The sequence below is a fragment of the Labrus bergylta genome, chromosome 4 (assembly GCF_963930695.1).
Source record: "Labrus bergylta chromosome 4, fLabBer1.1, whole genome shotgun sequence".
Lineage (NCBI taxonomy): Eukaryota > Metazoa > Chordata > Actinopteri > Labriformes > Labridae > Labrus > Labrus bergylta.
In genome coordinates, this window is record NC_089198.1 from 26,691,499 (window position 1) to 26,706,522 (window position 15,024).

A 15,024-nucleotide genomic window follows, 5' to 3' on the forward strand; every position below is an offset into this window, starting at 1 on the left:
TTTGAGCTCTAATTTCACTCACCGTGGGAAGTTGTAATTACCGCATTGGGTTACTCAAACGATCAGCTCTGAGCCTGCTCTCTCTGTCCTGTTCTCAGAGGTCTTAGCCCCGACCAGTGGCTCCAGTAGCTATGGAGCCAGGAAATGACTGGGATGTTAATCTAATCTAAACACAGATTAACTAGATTTACATTGGACGATATACTAACTTAACTAATTTCTTATGAAATTAAAAACAAATGATTGAACCAAAGAGCTGAAATGAAATAAAATGAAAAATACAAGCATAAACAACAGAAAAGAAGTTTAAGTGTGCAGCAATACCACACATCTGTCCTTTCTAAATATTACTAATGGACCTATACAAGGTATTACATATATCAAAAGTTATTTTATTATTTTGTGTCAATAAAAGATAATTTGGATGTCTTAGTTCAAGAGCTAAATACAGAAAGCGAGGCCTCAGGGCTGTGGCTGCAGACCCAATGTATTACAAGAGTGCCACCTAGTGACAGGAATGGAAACTAACACACTGTGAAAACTATTGTGATGAATCAATTTATCAATTTATAACACTAAAGCTGTGTACACACCAAAAGCAAATTTTGTTTGTAATACTACCAAAGTACATAGAAAGTCTATCTCATCCTTTGGCTGCAGCTGAGGGAGTTGTAATAATTCAGACAAAGAAAAGGGAAGTTAAAGTTGATCACTTGTCCAGGCTGTGATGGAGAATTGATGGCCTCATAAACATCCGGTCAGAGGAGAGCAAACACAGTCAGAGGATTAAACACGGCTGGACAAGACACTCTGATTTACAATGAGCAGCTGTAACGATGTGAAAAGCAAACAGCAGAGAGAGTACAGCAGCCAATGAAAAGGGCAGAGAGACAGGAGGGATGGACCTATCGGATGGGCTGTCTGCATCACACTGTAAAGATGTTTGCTGCTGATGGACAGAGCAGTAAATTACAGAGAAAAGCCTGTTCTGTGCAATCAATCTTTGTGTGTTATGTAACTTAAAGTTAGCATTAGTTTCATTCTGATAACAGGTCCAAAGTTCTTTGATTTATTTTGCATCTCACAGAGTCATGTTAATAGAAATCATGTGGATTTTTAGAAACCTTTAATATGAAGGTGTTCATTTCTTTGTAGACATTTCAAAACAAGCTTAGAACAAATTAGATAAATATATAGATTTATAAAAGCTCCAAAGGGTGTCATAAGATTAAGTATCAGGAATAAATCACAATAACTTCAAATAAATGATTTGAAACACTGTCAGCTAGATTGACTTTTCTCCAAAGATAATAGCTGCTGGATCGGTATATAAATATATTAAGTTCAATGTGGTTCTTAGACTTTACGCCTGTCTAAAAACCAGTAAATGTTTTATTATGGCCTCTGAAGACAGTGTATTTATTTTTCATATTTATGGGTTGCATTCATTCTATTTGTAGAAATTGCATTTCAGGATACATAGAAGGCATCTTGTGATTTTCTGCTTAATGACGTTAACTTGGACATGTATGTAATAATAATGAAGTTAATAATCAATTATTTAATCAACAGAAATGTAGTTCACTTTATGACAAAGACTACCATCTAGACCTGCTCCTTTTGTTATGTCTTTTGAGAAACTTTTTGTAATTGACGCGACACAAATAAAGATTGGTTGATTATATTTTAATCAAAAACTTATGTTAAAAACTTAAAAACTTAACAAAATGCCTAAACTTACAAACCTTTTAATTTGCCTTTATGTGTATCTAGCTGTATGTAAAGGTTGGTTTGTTTATGATAGATAAATGTAATGTAATGTAATTACTTATTTTCTTTAGTTTAATTACTATTAGCTTATATTATCTGATACTTAGGTCAGACTTATCATTATATTTTAGCAATTTTAGCATTTTCTGATATTTAAACACATTTTCTGATCAAATTATAAATCTGCAGAAATTCATAAGAAGAAGAATAAACATTCCAACATGTCAACACGCAGCAGGGTTAACTTAGTTATTCACAGAGCACGTAAGATCTATGAACAGATACAAATCAAGTAACTGTTTTTGAAATTATTACTATTTAAACTTTATCTAACCAGGTCTACTACGTAATCTACTTTTTGTCAACACTAGAGTTACTTAAGAGTTGAAGTATTTTCAGTAATCAACAACAATATATTATTAGCGTGAGTGTTAAATATTACAAGCAATGTTGAATAAAAAGACAACTGAAGTTTATAACTGTTGTCATTTCCGGAAAAATTACTGCTCACTTTATTGACAGTTTCTGTCACTGCATCACTTTTGGTGTATACGTCTCATGGACTCCAAGTTCCCAGGTTATAAATTCAAAATGTTAATTTATGACAGCACAACCGAGAGGTTTAAATTCAGGACCAGAGGAAGAGCGTTTCTTTCTCAGGACAGCAGAGAGGATTAGGTGATACACCTGCGTTCACAGGTAAGACTCATCTTTAGATAAGGGAATGGTGATATTTAAATGTATATACAATGATTGAGAAGTTTCTTCAGATTACAACATTTATTTTTTTTCATTTACAGGATTTGTCTCGGATCAGAACAGACCAAGAGATGACAGTTTCTTACAGTTTTGAAGTGGCTGATGCCAAATTTGGAGGCTTCTCTAAGCTTCTGTTCAGGTGGAAGGGAAGTATCTACAAGCTGCTGTACAAAGAGCTGCTGGTGTTCTGTGGAGTGTATCTGTTTTTCAGCATGTTATACAGGTACATCCATTTATTGTAACTTTTGATTCTGCTGGTTGCTGGACAATGAAAGGTCACAAGTTTGATTTCCCTCACAGGTTCTTCCTTACAGCGAGGCAGCAGGACCTGTTTGAGCGTGTTGTCCTTTACTGTGATCAATTCACCAACACCAACTTCATCCCAGTTCTATTTGTACTGGGTAAGTCAGATTGAACTGGTTTATGTTGTACACACATCAAATCTGAAGTTATATCATTCATTTTTTTTGCCCCAGGTTTCTATGTGACCCTGGCCTTTAACCGCTGGTGGGGTCAGTACACCAGCTTCCCGCTGCCTGATAACCTGATGATGGTGGTGTCGGGAAACGTCCACGGGGCAGACGAGAATGGCCGTCTGCTGAGAAGAACTCTCATGAGATATGCTAATTTATCCTCAGTTCTTATTCTGCGCTCCATCAGCACAAGAGTTCACAAGCGTTTCCCAACTTTGGAGCACTTAGTGGAGGCTGGTAAGAACATCAGGGAAGAGACTAAAACACATTTTTCAATGAATTATACTAAAAACACACTTTACTTGATAATATGAACTTGAGGATTTGTATTTTACTTCACACAATTTAAACTTAAATAAGGCTCTTTTAATTGCATTGTCTCTGGATGTGTTTTAGAAATAAGTTATCATATGAAAAGCTATTGAAGGGAATATTGTAGAAATTTGAGTTATCAAGCAAAAAGATGAAACAGTTACCACATGCTTTTTAAATCAGAGACAGTTTTAAATGTTGTTATTAGACTCAGTTAGATCACCTGTTGATATTTAGTTTCCAGACATAAATAGAGGAGAAAAACAGAAGTATTTATTGAGTATTTATCACTATATTAAGATGTTACTTTTTTTATTTGTAAAATATTTTAATTTTTCTTCCTCTACTGGTAACACACTGAGTTAAGTGATGTTAGAGGAGTTTATTTATAACCTGCTTTACTGGTGCTTGGATGTAATATAATAATAAGTGATTTACATCTTTTGGTTGAATGACACAAACGTAAGCTGGAACAAACTGTAATTTATGATCAAACTTAAAGTAACAAGAGAAAAAAAATAATGCTATTAACAAAATGGTTTGCTGTCATTAATAAAGAGCCTTTTAAAAGATAGTCTACCTTTTTTTATTATCTATAAATTTACAATAAAACTTCTCAGATCAATGTGAAACCAGACTCTCTCATTTCTGTGCAGGCTTTATTACGACACACGAGCTGAAAAAGTACGAGTCTCTTCACTCGGATTTCAACAAGTACTGGATTCCGCTGACCTGGTTCTCCAACCTGGCAGCCAAAGCGAGAGAGGAGGGTCGAGTAAGGGACGACATCGCTCTGAGACTGCTAATGGATGTGAGTGGGTCCTTTCCCCCCAACATTTGCTAAAACAGAACAACTTTACAATTACTTCATACATCATGTTGAGATAAGAAATGTGAAAGTTCAGTTAAGTGCTGTGTTTGCAGATATTGTAGAACTGGTATATTCATACATTTATATTATATAGGAGCTGAACAAATACAGAGCCAAGTGCAGCCTCTTGTTCCACTATGACTGGATAAGCATCCCTCTGGTCTACACTCAGGTACAATTAAAACAAGATAAACTATCATCAATAAAATGTAAAGGCTATTTCAATACAAATATAATTTGATCACATCCTTGTTTTTTCTGTCTGTGCAGGTAGTTACGTTAGCAGTTTACTCTTTTTTTGCCTTCTGTGTGATTGGTCGCCAATTTCTGAACCCTGAGAAGGGATACAAGGATCACAAGCTGGACCTGTATGTACCAGTTTTCACCCTGCTGCAGTTCTTCTTCTACACTGGCTGGCTCAAAGTAAGCGGACATATTCTTCTATCTCTCATAGAAGAAAAAAAACTGTTTTACATTTTTCAGTAAGGAATAATGTTAATTTTTCTGTTTGTAGGTGGGGGAGCTGATCATCAATCCATTTGGCGAGGACGATGATGACTTTGAAACCAACCAGCTGATCGACAGAAACATTCAGGTTGTGGCCTCGAGGCTTCACATAAAAACAACCACAATTCAATTCAGGCTTTTATCAAAAACGATGTAGATCAGAGAGCAAGTACAACACAAGCAAGGATCTAGAGAGGAGCAACAACATCACTTAATCCAAACAAACAGCCTTAAGTCTGATCGGACACACAGGTACTGACAGGAAGTGCACAGAGGCAGAGCACAACATCGACAGCTGTTCTTCAGAGTTCTAATCTGAATCAAAACCATCCTAAATATTGTCATCTTCATTACCAAACAAAATCATCATCATTATCAAAATCATGCAGCATAGGTGCTCATGGAAGAGCTTGGTCTTTAGCTTTTTCTTAAAGGTGCAAAGGGAATGGAGTTTGGCAGCTCGTTCCACCAATGAGGGGCAGGGGGAACAAACATAGAAGGGTCATTGGGTCTTTACATTGAAAACAGGTGTACAACTGATTACCTTTTTTCCACTGAAAGGGCGCCTAGAATCCCCTTTCATACATATTGAAGTTTTTAGTTCTGTTTCTCTGTCCTGTAGGTTTCAATGCTGGCTGTAGATGAGATGTACCAGAACCTGGCTCCAATCATTAAAGACAAGAACTGGGCACAGAGTAATTTCTCCATCCCCTACACTCTGTCAACAGCAGCAGAGACTCTCAACCCCACATTCAAAGGTTCCACCTTTGACATGAGGTAAAGTATAAGCTGAATTCCCATTAAGTGTTTCAATGCCTTTTGTTGCTTCAGAACAGTCCAGTAGAATCCCACCCACTGCCGAGACTTGATTTTAAATTGTCTGCCATATTTGCAGGATGAGTGCAGAGGATCTTGAGATTCACCAGCCTTCAGACACTTCTGGAAAGAAACAGTTTTTATCTCTTAACGGCTCTCTGGGTGATGGTCTCAACAGTCTTCTACAGCGAGGCAGAGGAATCCTGCAAGGTGGGAGCCTCCCATCTCTGATTGATGTCTCATTTCACACACATGAGGAATATGACGATGATGAGGCTCCAACTGAGAGTAACGTTGAAGCCAACAAACACAAAGAACAAGAAAAGCCATTGAGGCTAAAAGGGAGAGTTTTCTGAGTGACGATCCGCCGCCAGCACCGAGGGGCCACGCGGCCTTCGGGTGCGGGGATCTCAACCGGTAATGATCCTTCCGCAGGTTCACCTACGGATGTGGTGGAACAAAACCTATGAAAATGATGAAAATACATATTGTGTTCAAAGGTTTTCTGATTATTCTGTTACATGTTTTTTTGTTTCAATACAAATAAAAGTAGTTGTAATGAGTTCAGTTTTTCTATTTGAAAAAGTTTTATCTTCGAAACATACTTGTTTATTCAAAAACAAGGTGTGCAGAAACAACAATTAGGCTATATCCCCTTTGAATTTAATAACACTTCATAATCATACATTTAATAAATATCTGCAAGTAGCCTAGGCTAACTACGCAACTTTGCCTGTCAAATAATGAAGTTATTGTCGTTTTTGTGCAAACAGAAATAAATATTGAAGTAAAAAATAACTTACTCAACAGTTGTACTCTGAACTGAACTAAATAACGTGTTGTTTCATGTTATCTACTGCCTTTGTATAATAAGAAAGTAGCCTACAGCATTTAGGAAACATTGAACACTTGCAGGAGGGTATTTTACTTGTAGACTCATAGTTCCTTTATACCAAAAAGGACACTGAAAAACTGATTATAGCAAGTGTAAAACTGTTATTATATCGTATTCTAGGATTACAACGATGTTCTTCTGGTTAAATACGAGATCCCTGATACACAGAACCTATCATCATCATCATCATCTTTATTGCCAGACTCAGGAGTCCATTAGAAAACATATAAAAAAACAAGCAAAATAAAAACACAGGGTAAAAACACAGACAGATAAAACATCACCAATATCATAAAAGACAACTGTACCAGTGTCGCCACAAGGATGACTGGTATCGCACAGAACTATGACTGGGATTGGTCAACAGCATAATGATGGAATGCTGAGAATCCTTCAATCGGCATATACATTTGTACATTAAGTTTCTCACAAGTGTTAACTCCTGCATTACAACATAACTCACTTGCACTAGTCCATTGAGGTTTTTTAACAGCATTCTCAGGGAGTCATTATATGCAACTTTAAGCTTTTGTAAGCTTGCCTTTTTAAAACCTGGCCCACAGGGGGGCAGTATAAAGAGGAGTACAATGTGCTCTGAAGAGATTTTTCCTAACACTGTCTGTCCTTAGATACCACACTGGCTAAAGCAATAGGCCGGTAGTTATCCAGGCTCTCAACCTTGCCAGCAATGAGTCTACTCTCGTTAGCTGCTCATTTTTACACACAAAATGGACAGCATATTTAAATCTAGCATTAGTGAGCTTTTTGTGATCCAGGACAGGCCCCTGTCTGGGTCGAGCTGCCTGATTCCAAGCCTTGAAAGCCTCCTTTGCTGCTGCATGATGTAGGCTATAGGCACATGTTTATTCCAGCCTGGTTTGATGTTGAATGCCTTCTTAGAGCAAGTAAGGTATGATCTACTGGCCTCATGCATAGCTCCTATAATTCCATCATACAAGGAACAGAGGGATTTCCCATGAGATGTATCATTACAGTTTACACTTGAACATATGATAGCGTCTTTTGGTAAATATAGATCACTCAAGAGAAAATCAGTTTTATAATAATATGACAATAAATCCTCATTTAGCCCCTTTAACCTCAGTGTTCAGCTCAGGGAGACTTTCAACATCAAGAATCATAACAACTGGTAAATATGTTAAAACAGTGCGCTGCTTTGCTTTTAACATGTACAGTAGCCTATAATAAAGTCAAATAAACAAAGGCGTCCATTTGTAAGACTTTTATTTTGAAGCACATGCGACGGATGTTCGGAAGGGTCAAAAGTGATTTTTTTTTTTTTATCACTTCCGCGTTGTCAGAAATGGAAAGAAATCCTCACCGATAGGCGAATTTCACGTTTGAAAATAATTGTTGGCAGAAACGGTACGTTAACACCACCTGTGTGTATGTGTCCCTCTGTCTTATAACAAAAAGAAAACATTGCTGTCTTTAACTAGGTAATATAATTAACTTGAAACCTGTTTCTGTTGTTCACATAAACAGGTTAGTTAGCATGCTAACTTTAGCTCACTTGTGGTTTATAGCCTGTCCATACTTTAGTCTGTGAACTTTGGTCCTTGATAAGCGGACTCTTTAACCTTTTAAAATCGGCATGCAGCTTGTGAGAGTGAGTTGGAATAACATTTAATTCAGGGGGTTTGTGTTGAATAATGTGACAATGAAGAATATTCTGCATTGTTTGTGTTGTTTTGACAGGACCAGGAAAACAAAGGGAGACCCTGTAATGTCTGACGCCCCTCTTTAGCTGCTGACTCACCCCGATCATCATCATCATCATCATCATCATCATCATGTCTGTGGGCGACAACCCTCACCTGCTGCTCGGTCGGATCCGCTTCCTGAACCGGTGCATTGAGTGTTTCAAGAGAAGCGAGTCGGTGCCGGAGTGCCTCTGTTACGTCTCTAAAGAGGTGTGCTACAAAATCTGCAAGGATTCCTCGTCCTCATCATCCGCATCCTCCGGAGCCACTACAGGAGGCTCCACTGTCGGGAAAACGCTCGTCTCCGTGTTTGAAAGCCCGCACCAGACCCCACACGTTAAGAAATTATGCAAGTACAATATTGAACCAAAGAAAGGGACTTGCATCCGGACAACAGGGGAGGAATATTGTAACAGTCAGGGCCTGTGGGTCAAAATCAATAAGGTACGGTGGTTCTCCTCCTGTTGCATGACTTGTTTGTTCAGGAAAAGTCATGTTGCCGAAATGAATCACGTCTGTTTTCCAGGATCAGCTGGAGGAGCACCGTCCGGGTCTGGACTTGCAGGAGGGCTGGATCCTGGTGTGCAAACACACAGAGGGAGGTGACAGGCTGGTGCCGGTAGAGTCTCCAGAGACGGTGAGCAGACAACAGCAGCTCTTCGGCTACGACCACAAGCCCTGCAACAGGTGGGAGCAGGTGGTGAACGTGGAGAACGCCCTTTACATCGGCTCCAAACCCAAAGTGGCTGAGTGCGATGACGCCGCCGTCCAGAAGCTGAGGTGAGCGTGCTTGTATCGACGCAATAAAAGTGAGCCAGATAACTCTTTGCAGTTGTGCTTTGGACAGCAGTAAGTTATTAAAAGAAGTTTCTGCCCCTTAAATCTTCGAGGTTTGTTCCTCCCACCTGGACATATGAATGTGACGAGGACCTGGTGCACTACTTCTACGACCACATAGGGAAAGAGGATGAAAACCTGGGGAGTGTCAAGCAATGTGTGACAAGCATTGATGTTTCTTCATGTTCGGTGAGTCACATGGTTCGTTGTAGGTCTTTGCTTTAACTTTTCATCATGGTGTGAAAAGATTTTGTTTGTGATTAGCGATTTGAAATATGCTTCTGTTTCCATGTTTTTGTCTAGTCAGATTTGTAAGTATAAATGTTTGTTTTTAGTGGAGGCAATAAAGTTCTCAGTTAACACTTAACTAAATCTAAACTAATTACATTTGTCAGTGGTTGAATTATGTATATATTTGCTGATAGGAGGATCCCAGTGGAGGGGCGAGCTGTCTGACTGACGGCGACACTGAAACTTACTGGGAGAGTGACGGCATGCAGGGGCAGCACTGGATCCGCCTGCACATGAAGAGAGGCACTGTGGTCAAGTAAGGAGCTGCAGAGAGACAATGTGAATTAAAAAAACAAACATGTCATTTTGTATGTTTTGGAACATACAATTGGAAACCAATACTTTTATTTCCTCATCATTTTCAGGCATCAGCAACATGTTTCAGCTGTTTGGGATTTTAAATATAACTTAGATGCTGATCACGATGTCGGTTCTCTGTGATCGAGAAAACTTAGAACTACATACCGTGAAAAAGAAAAATCAATCATCCAACTTTGGTTATTCAAAGTATCTTGTGTAAAAAGATTAAACATTTATAGAAGATAGGTCTTTTATTATAATGCTTCTCTTTGCTCTGCAGTAAGCTGATATTGACGGTGGACTCCACAGACGACAACTACATGCCCAAGAGGGTCACTGTGTTTGGAGGAGAGGGAGACAACCTGAAGAAGCTCAGTGATGTCACCATTGATGAGTGGGCTTCTTTTATTTTTTGTCAACATTTTCCAATAAAAAAAAAAAAAAGTCCCAGAGTGTCACAGTTAAGCTTCAGTTTGTAGAATTTGAGATCATACAACTGGTGTTGTATTAAAGCTGTCATCAGGAACAGTTCATTCTCAATGTTTAATGTTTGAAGCCGCTCATCAAGGCTGAGTGACTAAAACTCTCTTCAATAAGAGAAAATATATGATCCTAACTCAAGTTCCTTTTATCCAAGATATCCCTTCATATTGTTATCAACTACAATCCCCTTCTCATATCTCATATCATATAACACTCATATCGTCTCTATTGAGTCTCCACATACCACAGATTGAAGTATTTTACGTGACACAATTTTTTTTTCCTGTTATCAGCAACCTGATTGGAGAGGTGTGTGTGCTGGAGGATATGACATCTCATCTGTCTGTGATTGAGGTCCGGATCGAAGAATGTAGGGGTGAGGCTTTTTAGCATGTGTTTCCATATTTTTCCATATATAAGTGGATATTTCTTGTGGGTTTTAACATGTAAGTAAATTCTTTGGCTGCCAAATCTTTCAAAGTGAACTTTAAAAACTTTTTTATTTTTCTCGTTTTTTGGCTCTAAAGATGAGGGCATAGACGTCAGGATCCGAGGTTTGAAGATCAAGTCGTCCTGTGAGAGAGACCTGGGTCTGAACGCTGATGTTTTCCAGTCCACTAACTTGGTGCGGTACCCCCGTCTACAGGGAAACACGCCTGACGTCCTGTACCGCAGAGCGCTGGTCATCCAGAGGTGGGTTTCATCTCACTGCATTCTAACAGTCTACTACTTCAACTTTTACAATTTCCCAAACCAATCAGCTCTACTGTTCACCTGCAGGTTCATCTGTCTCCTGGACTCTGTGCTTCCTCACTTGGTACCTGCCTGGGATTACAGTCTGGGCACCTTCAACCAGATCAAAGTGAGTCCAAGGATACAATAGTGGCATTGAATATCGGTTAAAAGTCAACATGTATTTGTGTATGTATATATCATATTTCTAAGAATTGTTCTATATCTATCAAGCACAGCACTAAAAGGCTAAACAAGGCAAATTATTTACTGATGTTAAATATGTCCCGCCCTTACAAGATTTTTGAACAGTTAGGGGCTTTTTTTAAAATACAGTGTTTGGAAAAGTGCTTGTTGGTTTAAAATCAGAGCCTCAGAAAACTTTATTCTGCTCTTTTCCAAACCCTCAAGTCAAAGTAGAATCATTTCCATTCTCTCTATATTCAGTGGTCAGTATACAGCCGAGTGAAATTGAATTGTTTCAGTGCTCTGGAGTGCACAGTATTTGACTTGTCTTTTGGTGTCGTGTAGAGCATTAAGCAGTTCCTCCTGCTGTCCAAACGCCGCTCAGCCCTCATCACACAGTGCCTGAAGGACTCTGAGACCAGTAAGCCCAACTTCATGCCCCGACTCTACATCAACCGACGTCTGGCCATGGAGCACAGAGACAACCCGTCTCTGGACCCCAGCTGCAAGAATGCAGTCTTAAATCAGGTACAACAACCAAACTCCTGCTCTTACATGGAAGTGGGACACTATTTTAATATTTTTTATTTACTAGCAGTGCTTGAAAGAAACCGAGTATATTACTGTATGAGTACAAGTTAGCGGCTACCTTCGTTTTACATTTTGTGTTTCGCCAGACGTTTATTTTACTACAAATACTGCACTTCTATTTTACTTCATGTCTTTGTATTTTAAATTATTATTTGCTGTACAGATTCAGGGTATTAATACAACTATGAATATTTCTGTGATATCATGTAAGTGTTACATGTAAGACACACAAAAGCAAAATGAGTATAAGGTCTATTATCCAATAATTCTACAAGCATTATTCTGAAATAAAAAAATCTCTTCTTCTGGTACTACTGCTAGTCCTGATGATTCTATTTCTGATATAACACGCAAAATTCACAAAAAAAAAAAACTTCCATATGACAAGAAAGTTACATTTTGGACAGACATGAGTCAGATTCAATCTGTTTGTCCATCCAACAGGCTCTGATGCCTTTTGGATGCTGTTACTGTTTCTTTATAAAAAATACATTTTTCCTCTTTCAGGTTTATGAAGGTCTTAAGCCATCTGACAAATTCGAGAAGACTTTGGATTACAGGTGTGTAATATTAGATTGTGTCTCAGGCTCTTATGCCGGATAGTTGTTACGTGATTATGATGGACATTAAACTTTAAATCCTCCATCTTTCCTTCAGGTGGCCGGCTCGGTATGACCAGTGGTGGGAATGTAAGTTCATTGCAGAGGGAATCATTGACCAGGGAGGGGGATTTCGGGACAGCCTGGCAGACATGTCTGAGGAGCTCTGCCCCAGCTCAGCTGAGTGTCCCATGCCTCTGCCATTTTTCAGTCGTACGTCCAACCAGGTAAACACCCCAAGCACTGCCTGCACACAGTCAGAAGTAGACTGCTGTTCATCTTTCTCATCTGTTTATCTTCATCTGTCTTATGTCGGTGTCTCAGGGCTCCTTAGAGGCCAGAGATTATTACGTCCCTAACCCGTCCTGTAAAGAGTTCCACAAGTACGAGTGGATCGGTCAGCTCATGGGAGCTGCTCTCAGAGGAAAAGACTTCTTGGTGAGGGATGCTTGCCTCCCAACAGCTCTTGATTAATGTTAACCTTTCTATTGAGTGAGATTAAGTGGATTTAGAAACCTGAATTTCTGACTTTATGCTGTGCAGGTTTTGGCTCTGCCTGGGCTGGTGTGGAAGCAGCTGACAGGAGAGGCAGTCAGCTGGAGTAAAGATTTCCATGCTGTAGACTCTGTGCTGGTGAGGATATTCAAATTATGAAACCAAGAGTAAACTATATCTAACCTCTCCTCTGACTGCAGAGAATTGCAAACATGTACAGCACTTTGAATCTACACAATCTTTCTTAAAATAATGCCATTCTTTTTTACTATTGGTATTTTAAAATGTCTCTGTTTGGCGCTTAAATAGTTGAGTCATTTACTGCACGTCAGCCCCAATATTTGCTTAACCTCCTCATTTCTCAAGTCAAACTTGGATGTGTCTTTAGGTAAACCTGCTGGAGGCCATGGAGAACATGGACCAGGAGACATTTGATTTCAGGTTTGGCGAGGAGCTGGTGTACACCACCCTGCTGAGCGATGGCCAGATGGTGGAGCTTATCCCCGGTGGTAGTAATGTGGCCGTCCGCTACGAGGACCGCAGCGAGTTCGTCCGTCTGGTGCAGAAGGCTCGGCTGGAGGAGAGCAGGCAGCAGGTGAGACTAGAACTTCTTTCACTCCAGCTTTTTCATTCTTTAGTATAAACATATCAGGTTATTATGGTGCCTGATTATCTGATGGTGTGCTACAGATTGCAGCCATGCAGGCGGGGCTGCTGAAGGTGGTCCCTCAGGCGGTGCTGGATCTTCTCACCTGGCAGGAAGTGGAGAAGAAAGTGTGTGGAGATCCTGAGATCACTGTGGAAGCCCTGAAACGACTCAGTGAGTGTCCCACTTGTGTATTGCCATTTTTTCCAATATGAAGAAGGTAGCCTTTTAAGAAGCTAAGTGGTGAGAGGTAAAGCTGTCAGAGGAGCTTGATTGTCGTTAAATGGCATTAATATCGTTCTCGTCTTCTACCAGCACGCTATGAGGACCTTGAACAAAGTGATGTGAGAGTGCAATACCTATGGGAGGCACTGACGAACTTCACCAATGGTCAGTCTACTAAATACAACATATCCAATCTACGTAATTCTGATTTTAATAGAGAGCACCAAGTTACTAACAAAGACGATGAATTTTGTTTTCAGAGGATCGCAGCAGGTTTCTGAGGTTTGTAACTGGTAGAAGTCGTCTTCCCGCTCCTATATATGTCTTCCCTGACAAACAAGGGTGAGTGCGTCCCTAAAAATGGAAATGATCACAGAATAAAAGTACTTTTGAAATGTAGAAAAATACCTCATTCACAAAACTCACAAAGCACTTCTTGTCTTTTGGTTTAAATGTCTTTTTCTTGATTTAGCTCTGAAACGACAGATGCACTTCCACAGTCCTCCACATGTTCCAGTACTCTTTATTTACCTAACTACCCAAGGTACGCTACTGTTCTGTTGTATATATGCAGAATCTGTTACTGTGTGATAATAATGGTTTACATGTGAAATATAGTTGTTTGTAAATGTACTGTTTATAGAGCCACACACATCTGATTTTGGTTTCATGATGTGAAAGCCAAAAAATATAATCTTTTTAACTCCTATGAAGTATATTTTTCTTCTTAGTGACATGTTGCATGAATCAACTTAAATCCCTTCATTTCTTCTTGTTTTTTTCTCCTCTGCAGTGCAAAGGTTTGTGAGGAGAAGCTTCGTTATGCCGCGTACAACTGTGTAGCCATTGACACAGACATGAGCCCGTGGGAAGAGTGATTTCTCTGCTGCTTCACAGAACAAACCCTGCAAATCACTGTTGAATGGAGAAAGCTTGCCAAGTTTATCACGATATCTGCACAACTGCCAATTAATCCTAGCTGTATATAATAAAGAACTATATGGAAAGAGGATATTGTTGTTTGTTGTTTATTAAATACTGCTATGAAACTTCATATTAGAGACTGTGTTGAACGAATCAGTGGCATTGACTTACTGAAAAGATTTAAAGCTACACCATTAAGAGAAATGTTTACATTAATTATTAAACTGGATAATAAATAATAAAATAATTCTAAAGATGACCCAAGAGCTTAATGACTTTGAAATAGCGGATAACAAAGTGAATTGAATTACCTTTCAATAGCTATTTACATGAAATGTAATTGATAAACAGGTTTTAATTCTTCTGATAATGTTTGCCTTATGTTTCAATATCTTTTGAATAAATAGCTAATCCAAATATGTAATGAATGTGCATTTCAATAATGTCAATAAATATTACTGCTGCACCTAATATATTATTTTTTAATAATAATATTTCAAATGACAGCTAAGTTGTCCCACTAGGTATCATATGGTGATTCTAAAAGACTATGGTCTGAACTTCAAAAAGAAGCACTTACAATTGAAA

At 38.9% G+C, this 15,024-nt stretch overlaps 2 protein-coding genes across 3 annotated transcripts; both read left to right on the top strand.

Moving 5' to 3' along the window:
* Window positions 1-2,373: 2,373 nt before the first annotated feature.
* On the top strand, window positions 2,374-6,071 carry best4 (bestrophin 4). The gene is made up of 10 exons (XM_020656271.3): window positions 2,374-2,469; window positions 2,571-2,752; window positions 2,830-2,930; window positions 3,006-3,239; window positions 3,971-4,125; window positions 4,280-4,357; window positions 4,456-4,608; window positions 4,700-4,780; window positions 5,315-5,469; window positions 5,588-6,071. Exons 2-10 carry the CDS (start codon window positions 2,601-2,603, stop codon window positions 5,862-5,864), a joined length of 1,386 nt encoding a protein of 461 aa, XP_020511927.2. The 5' UTR covers window positions 2,374-2,469; window positions 2,571-2,600; the 3' UTR covers window positions 5,865-6,071.
* Window positions 6,072-7,653: 1,582 nt separating this feature from the next.
* hectd3 (HECT domain containing 3) lies at window positions 7,654-14,524 on the top strand. 2 transcript variants are annotated; one of them, XM_020656275.3, is made up of 20 exons: window positions 7,654-7,789; window positions 8,123-8,571; window positions 8,654-8,907; window positions 9,018-9,153; window positions 9,390-9,511; window positions 9,836-9,949; window positions 10,332-10,414; window positions 10,566-10,731; window positions 10,819-10,900; window positions 11,302-11,484; window positions 12,055-12,107; window positions 12,205-12,373; window positions 12,471-12,584; window positions 12,690-12,779; window positions 13,030-13,236; window positions 13,332-13,461; window positions 13,603-13,677; window positions 13,773-13,854; window positions 13,985-14,056; window positions 14,306-14,524. In XM_020656275.3, exons 2-20 carry the CDS (start codon window positions 8,218-8,220, stop codon window positions 14,388-14,390), a joined length of 2,571 nt encoding a protein of 856 aa, XP_020511931.2. In that variant the 5' UTR covers window positions 7,654-7,789; window positions 8,123-8,217; the 3' UTR covers window positions 14,391-14,524. The 2 variants fall into 2 exon arrangements, with proteins under 2 accessions (XP_020511931.2, XP_065810326.1); XM_065954254.1 differs by having other exon boundaries at window positions 10,332-10,413; window positions 10,556-10,731.
* Window positions 14,525-15,024: the final 500 nt, after the last annotated feature.